The 8,310-nt window shown below is 39.5% G+C and overlaps 1 protein-coding gene across 1 annotated transcript in view; it reads left to right on the plus strand.

Annotated features, from left to right (window-relative positions):
• NUCKS1 (nuclear casein kinase and cyclin dependent kinase substrate 1) overlaps positions 1–6,850 on the plus strand; it is a gene marked incomplete at its 5' end in the record, with an annotated part of 28,938 nt that extends 22,088 nt beyond the window's left edge. Inside the window, 4 exons of the mRNA XM_084245523.1 lie at positions 789–844; positions 4,152–4,304; positions 5,187–5,336; positions 6,557–6,850. Of these exons, the coding sequence (XP_084101649.1) occupies positions 789–844; positions 4,152–4,304; positions 5,187–5,336; positions 6,557–6,756 (559 nt within the window). The 3' untranslated portion in view covers positions 6,757–6,850. The remainder of the gene's footprint in view (positions 1–788; positions 845–4,151; positions 4,305–5,186; positions 5,337–6,556) is intronic.
• Positions 6,851–8,310: the final 1,460 nt, after the last annotated feature.

An 8,310-nucleotide genomic window follows, 5' to 3' on the forward strand; every position in this document is an offset into this window, starting at 1 on the left:
AGATCATACAATTAATTAATGACAAAGAAGGGACACTAGAACCCAGATTCCTAAGTATGGATTTAAAAGGAGTATCTTTGTCACTAAAAAAAAATTGTTTTGTAAAACTTCCCATTGAATTTTGAAACTCCTTCTTATTTTACTTTGAGTGACTTTGAGGTCACTCACTGTTTCCATTACACAAGGTCTATATATGCATTGATGTTTCTGATATGGAAATAATGGAAATAAACAATAGCGGGAGATCATTAATTACTTATTTTCATTTTGCTCTAGATAAATTTTTAGCTCTGTTGCCACATACATAACTGAGTTCCAATTTCCTTTACTAATTGCATTTTGTGGGGGTTTGTTTTTTTTTTTTTTTTTTTGCAGCTGTATTAGGTGCTGTCCATTTATTTGCCTTCTTACTATTATTCATATATTATTTATTTTTAGTATTTTGTGCTGTGCCTCTGACAACAGAGGATTTTTTTTTCCTTATTCAATGTTCTTGTGAACCTGTCCTCAGCCTTAAGTGAGGCATTTTCAGCCTGGGTTTAGATAGATCCCTTCTTTTTTTCCTTTGGGTCTTTGGTTGCAGTGTTTTCTGAAAGTAGATAAAATTATGCCTACTCACATCCTTTAAGTAAAGAATAATGGAAGCAGTGTCACTCCTCAGCATCTGTTGGAGTATTTTATATGTAAAAGAGGTGTTCTTCAGTGTTCTCCCTCAGAAACCAGGAACCGAATATTCAATTTTTATCTAAAGCTTTTAAGCATTTACTTTTTCCCCTTTACTCTTACAGTGAGGACTCTGAAGAAAAAGATGTGAAGACCAAGAAGGATGATTCTCATTCAGCAGGTAGAAAACTGTTTTTAATATAATAGGTGTAATTCCTTTTTATGTATTTATTCGTTGGCTGTTTTAATAAGCAGTTTCATAATAATGTCAGGCACGTTGAAAATGCATCTTTGAAGATATCTTCATCTTCAAAGAATTTATAGTGATTTTCAATCCTCGTGACTGCTATTACTGTCACCTTTAATGCTTTATTTATTTACCTTTTACATACTCATGCTTAGTCCAACCCCAGGATTTCTTTTCCAGGAGGTTTACTCCATTAAGGCTTTGTTTTTTTTAAGTGTTTACAGATGATCTCATGCATAGACAAGATTGAAAATCATGGTGACGTACATCTAAAGAGCTATGAACAAACCTCTACCCCTAAATCCTATAGAGTGTTATAAACCAACACTACTTCAATACAGGATAATACAGTTTTAACAAGAAAGAGAAAAGATTGAAACCATGTGCATGAACAAATAAGATCTCAAATTACAGACAATGATAATGTATATAATACTAAGTAAAAGAGGTATGAAAAGTGAGAGTGATTAATTATGGTTGAAAAGCAAACTAAGGTTAGTTTCAGGCCTGTTTTTAGCTGGAAAGTAGTCTTTTGAAAAAGCCACAAGAAAGTTGGTTTTTTGTTTTGTTTTGTTTTGTTTTGTTTTTCAGAATTTTAATGTGAAAATGACCAAATAAAATGTTAAGCCTTGATTGTTTAATGTTGGCCTTTTTTTTTTTTTAATTTCAATCTCCTAACAATTGAGAGTTTATTCCATATTAACCTATATTCACTGGCTTTTGCCTTCCTGGGTCTCCCTTAAACAAGATTGCTATTTATTTAGTTGATATGTAGCGGGTCAACAAAGTTCCTTTGAATTCACTCCACTGCGCTGTTTGCTGTCATTCCTTTTAAAGGCTGTTTGACAGCACAAGTTGGAAAGAAATTCTGTTATCCTTTCAAATTGTGCAGTGATGTTGTGATAATACACACTTATATTCATCTGCCTGGTGAACTCTAATGTATTGAGCATTTTGATATGAATTCATTTGTACTAGTGGTAAGCACAGCTCTTACCAGCTGGGTTTAGTTTTAAGTCTACCAAAATCAACTTCCCTGTATCTCTTGTCTCTAGATAAGATTTTTAGCAGTGAAAACTGTGTCTTAAACACTGACTGTGGCACAACTTAAAAGACCAGTAGTGTTGCCAAGTGAGTAACCACTAACACTTTAAAGAACAAGAGAGCCTCACAATCCAAAAAAGGTCTATAGGCAGAGAATTATACAAATATACCTTGGTCTAGAACGAGTAGACTGGCAGCCTGCCCTTGAACCAAGTTTATTCACAAATGCAACTGCGAGTCAAAATTTTTTTTAATTAGGGCCTCCCCTGGTGGCGCAGCAGTTGAGCGCTGGGCTGTGAGGCTGCCAGCAGCCTCTGCAGCGCTGGTTCTTTCCCTGGCCGCTGGCAAGGGTCCCACAAAAATAAATAAATAAATAAATAAATAAAGACCAGTTGTTATTTGGTGTGATGATATATATTTTTAAAAAAAAAAATTTTTTTTAATTAAAGTTGATTTCAAAAATAAATGAAGTTGATTTGATCTAAGTGTGTGTTTTAAAGTTTCCCTTAATTCCTTCTAAATTAAAGGGGCCACACCTCATTCATTAAAAAGGGTAATAGTTTGACATTATTTTAGGGTCTACGTGTTTTGTATTTTTAAAGTAAGTGTAATTTTGTCCCCTCTTCTATTATTTAAAAATATATTTCTGACTTAAGTGCCTAAAAACTGTGAACATAGTTTTGAGTATAGTTGAAAATTTTAGGACAACGCAATGATTATTTGTTTAAAATATGTTATAGGAAACATGTATTCATGTCTAAATTCAGTTTTATTGCTACTTAAAACTACATACAGCCTGCTGCTCCCCTCAGCAGTGGACTTCAGTAGATCTACCTGTTCTGCTCCCCACTGTGTCTCTGGTGAATCCTCTCCCTCTTCCTGCACTTCTAGCCTACACCCCAGTTCTTACATGCAAAAATAACTAAAAATAAATCTTTTAAAAAAAAACTACATTCCTAAGCTATTTTATATATGACAATGGGTACATAGTCTTATTCAAGTTCATTCTTTGAATTTTAGTCCTTTTGTATATTTTTTTTAATAGATTTTCTTTTTTGTTTTAATATTTATTTATTTACTTATACAAGCACTGGGTACAGTCAGAAGTGCGGGAGGGTGAGAGAATTCACCAGAGCCAGAGTGGGGAACAGAACAGCCAGACTGTCGAAGTACACTGCTGAGGGGAGCAGTGGGTGTGGCATGAGAGGTCTACGCGCCACGTGGGACCCTCGCCCGGTGGCCGGGGATTGAACCGGCGCTGCAAAGGCTGCGGGCAACTTCGCAGCCCAGCGCTGCGGCGCCACCCCCCGGGAGTGGGGCGCGCTGCGGTGGTCCGCCTTCCCGCGAGAGGCCCCCTTAAACGCTGCCAAGCATCCCCACCAAACACTCTCCGCGGGCACCCCCCTTCTCCCTCCCGTCCCAGCCCGAGGCCAGCGGGCTGGAGAGGGGGGGCTCGGGCTGGAGAGTGGGGGCTCGCGGAGAGGCGGCAGGCGGAGAGGCGGCAGGCGGGGGCCGCGGCAGGGGGAGACGCCACAACCTTCCCCCCCCAACCGCTGGGCCACCGGGGAGGCCCCCTTTTGTATATTTTGTGGGAATTTATTTCCATACATAGTTTGAATTTTTGAAACTATGATGAGAGCTTTTAAGATCTACTCTGTAACTACTTGAAATATTTAATATGGCATTCTTATTAACTCTAGCCACATTACATCCTCCAGGGCTTATTTCATAACTGGAAGTCTGCATTTTGACCACCTTTCATGGAAATTTTTTTTTTAAGATTTATTTATTTATGCATACAAGAACTGGGGTATAGGCCAGAGGTGCAGGGAGTGGGGGTTGTGAGAGGATTCACCAGAGGCAGAGTGGGGAACAGAACAGGCAGGTTGATGAAATACACTGCATTGAGCAGTGGACGAAACAGGAAAGGTCTGCTGTGCCATGTGGGTTGCTCCCTGGCCAGGAATCGAACATGTGCTGCAGTGGCTGTGGATAGCTTCAGCTTCATAGGTTGCATCTTAACCCCTTGTGCCACCAGGGAAGCCCTCATGGAAATTTTTAAGGTTTGATTCCACCCTTTTTGAGTGAAAGAGAGAGGCAGGTTCTACCTCACGTTGACACTGTCGTCCCTTTTCTAGTCAGCTGCCAAATACACTTACAACTCTTTGGTCACTGCATCGTAACTTTGATATTGTAGAGGACAGTGAAGATGAAAAGGAAGATCATAAAAATGTGCGCCAGCAACGACAGGCGGCATCGAAGGCAGCTTCGAAACAGAGAGAAATGCTTCTGGAAGACGTGGGCAGTGAGGAGGAGCCGGAGGAGGAGGATGAGGCGCCGTTCCAAGAGAGTACGTGCCATGGTGGGCTCCCAGGCGGCTGTGCTTCCTGCGGGATTGCTTCAGCGCTTTCGCGTTGCCCGTTGCAGCAGGTCGCTAAAGTAGATACTCACTGTTAGAAGAGATGGTTGTTAATATCAGTTTTAAAAGGTAGATATTAAGCGGTTCAGAGACTTTACAATGATGACGTCCATCGTTTGTATTTCAATACTGAATGAACAAGAGACAGGTAGCGGCAGTATAGCGATTAACACAGTCTTCAAAAGAAAGTAAAAAGATTGAAACCATGTGCATGAGCAAATAAGAGCTCATGTTAGGATTTCCTGTTTGGGCCTGGTAGAGAAGGTTTCAGACCTTTCTCCCATTAAAAAATTGGTTTACATTGTTAATGTTTTTAAGGGATGGGCTCTCCCCCTCAGGTGGTGTTCCTAGCCACATGAACCGCCAACATTAAAAATACTAATATCAGAATTTAGGTGTTTCACAGGTTACTCAGATTAAACATAAGTATGTTTTCTTGTTTCTTTTATTCATAGTTGGACCAAACACACCAAGTCAATTAGGTTTCATTTCCCTGGTAGCACCACTATTATATGGGAGTGGTGGAACTACCAGAGTTATTTGATGGTTTCTGTTTTTATTCAGATTCTCATCTCTTACTGTTTTCCAGCCTCCTCTTCAAATAAGTCAATCACACCCCGTGTGCTGCGTGTAATAAGCCTGTTTTTTACAGGTGGGGCCAGCCATGACACCAGCCTCACTGGCAGCGCAGCTGCAAACTAGAGTCCAAGAATATCTGGCTCCCAAATCCCCCCACTAGTTGTTCCTAGCGCTCTGTCCCTCTGTTCACTCACAAGGCTGTAGGCATTAAGTTGGATTCTTCTTTCCTCTCAGAAGATTCCGGCAGCGATGAAGATTTCCTAATGGAAGATGATGATGATAGTGACTATGGCAGTTCAAAAAAGAAAAACAAAAAGATGGTTAAGAAGTCCAAACCTGAGAGAAAAGAAAAGAAAATGCCCAAACCCAGGCTAAAGGCTACAGGTGAGCTGAGTTGACATTATTTATGGCTTTGAAAATTTTCAGGACCCAATCCTGTTTTTCTACAGAAATTCTTCATAAGGGGCTGGTAAGAGTAAAAGGCTTCTGAAAAGGGGCCATTCTTCAGGAAACCACCTTAAAGTGTTAACCTGTGAAGAACAACTCCACCCCGCCCCAGGAAACTAGCGAATAGCCCTGCTCTCACCTGCCACCGTGAGCGAGATTTTGGAGGGATTGTGTCGGGCACAGTGGTGAAAAATGCATTAACCATGGTCCCTGCTCCTAACAGCTAGTGAGAGCTTAAAAATGCAAGCGCACCCCTCAGTGATCTGACCCCCACCACCTTCTGCCTTAGCAGAATAGAAACTTCCTGGACAACACAGATTCTTTGAGCTTTTCTGGATTCTACCAGATTTTCTCTTCGTTGCAACTACTTTGTCATTAAATGAAAAAATTGAGTTTGGTTGTTTTTTTTTTTTTTAATTCTGCCAAATAGAACTGGTTATTTCTAAAATCAGTGCTGACTGTTGGGAATGATAGAACTATCGAAAGTTCTTTGATGGCTTCAGTCTCTACTCAGATCAAGTTGTCGCCTTATTGTTTTTTACTCACTTTTTAAACATAAACAATACTTTTAGTTTCACAAAAGTTGTGATGATGTGCAGTTTCTACAGCCTGACATCTCTTAGAAGCTTTACTGCTAACATAACATTACATTGATAAAAGTAGGTGAAAGACAGATGCCAAATGATCTTAGTATTTGCAGAATATAAATAACCAAAGAAGACATCCTGGCAAAAATAATTCTTAGAGTCTGTGGAAAATACACTGGTTCCCAGAAGGAATGATAGGACACAGGGGAGGGAAGGAAGGGGATGGGTCATTGGCACTGGAGCTTTGGTGGAAGGTCACACCTGCACAAATGGAGGTGTGAAAGTGTACCCCCAAAGTTACATAGATGTGTGAAGGACCCAAATTAATAATTTAAAAAAGTGATTGGAAACCACTTTAGTGTACTGCATATTTTCATGGTCAGTTTAGAAATTGAGATGGGTTGATCTGGGGATGCATATACTTTATTAGTAAGTATATGGTTTTTAGTAAGTTGGCCTGTTGAGTCAAAAACAAATTTTATTCTCACAAATTGCTTTGTGTTATAGCTGATTTTTATTAAAGGTGTTTTCTTCTGCCCCTTGCCCCAATTGGTGTTTTTCTTCTTTCAGTGACGCCAAGTCCAGTGAAAGGCAAAGGGAAAGTGGGTCGCCCCACAGCTTCAAAGGCATCAAAGGAAAAGACTCCGTCTCCAAAAGAAGATGATGAGGAACCGGAAAGCCCCCCGGAAAAGAAAACATCTGCAAGCCCTCCACCTGAGAAATCTGGGGATGAAGGGTCTGAAGATGAAGCCCAGTCTGGGGAAGATTAAAAGTGATGATGATTTGGGAAGAGATTTTATTAAAAAAAAAAAAGAAAAAAAAAGAAAAAAGAAGGGGGAAAAGAAAACCTACTTAAGATAGAACATGGTTTTGGCTATGGCTTGACTCATGGGCTTTCAATGCTTTTTTTCCTTTTATTGAAAATAACTTTTTCTCTCCTTTTTTTTTTTTTTTTCCTTTTTAAGAAAACCATTGTACGTTTAATTTGCCTTTCTGTCTCTTACTCTTCTCTTTGCCACCGGCCCTCCCCCCTTCCCCAATGAAAGCCTTGTCAAATAATCACTGGATTGATTGCTTCATCTTTTTGTTTTTAATGGAAGGTATACCACAATTGTAAAGCAATAAGATTTGAGGTGAACACTATGAAAATTTTGCTTTTTGCTAAACCGTAGCAAGTTGAACAGTACTCAAAATATGTAAAAAAGTTTTAGTTAAAAGATGCTTCTTTCATTCTCTACCTGGACTTTGAAAAAATTGATTGTCACCTAATACAATTTATCTATATATACAGGTATAGATGTCTAAAAATAATCATGACTTTAATTTTCCACTGATGGGGCAAGTAGGAGATCAAGATGAATTCTGAATTGTTGCTAAAAGTATTCATGTTTTTTACCGGGAGGCAGGGTAGGTGGGGGTGGACCTTCCTGGCCTTACTTTAGGATGTGAGTTTGTTTTTATTTCATCACTTATTAATCTCAAAGAGACTCAGAGCCAGTGATCCTTTTATCCTGCTAAGGAACTTTTTAAAAAAGCAAGGACCACCAGGACATCACTCTCGTTTCTTATTTCATTCTCTGATGGTTCATGTTTTAAAATATATATGTATTGTATCATTCTGTTTCTTGGATAAAATTTTACCAAGGATCTAAACAAAACAAAAAAACCTTAGAAATTCAATGGCGAGATATATACATCACAGTGGAGTTCTTCTCAAACTGATAATGTTTAGGTTTTAAGCAAATAAAGTACCAGTTAATGTGAAACTCAATCACAAAGACTTGAGATTTTTCCTTTATGAAAACAGAGGATTGAGATTCTCCTAAGCTGTAGATGGACGTTCAGATCCCATGAACCATGCTCTCTTTTTATTTGGGGATAGAACATTTTCCTCTTCATTCACCTAGCTTCCCATTTCTTTGTAAAAACATGATACAAAATGCATTTCTCAGCTTCCTGCTGCTACATAGGACGCCTCACACACAGCCCCCCATGCCTAGCAGCTCCGCCCTCCCATGTGATTTCTCCTGGCTCTCTTCAGTTCCTTCATATCCTGTCTTGGATGGGAGTATGTTAAGTGCTGCTCCCACAATCTTCAGTTTGCTTTTGACTTTATTTGGTGGTGCTCCTGTTTACTGTTCTTGTTGCTTAAATCAGGAGTTTAAGTTCAGAAACCATGTCTTTGGAGGCCTGTGTGTGGTTTGGTAACAGCTTTTCCATGCCTTACAAGCAGTCAGGAGACAGCTGTAGGCTCGATTCTCCACCACTAGGAGAAAGGTTTAGGGTGTTACTGAAATTTAGCCTTTATATCTACATTTGCTTCC

This window comes from Talpa europaea (genome assembly GCF_964194135.1).
Source record: "Talpa europaea genome assembly, chromosome: 10".
Classification (NCBI taxonomy): Eukaryota; Metazoa; Chordata; class Mammalia; order Eulipotyphla; family Talpidae; genus Talpa; species Talpa europaea.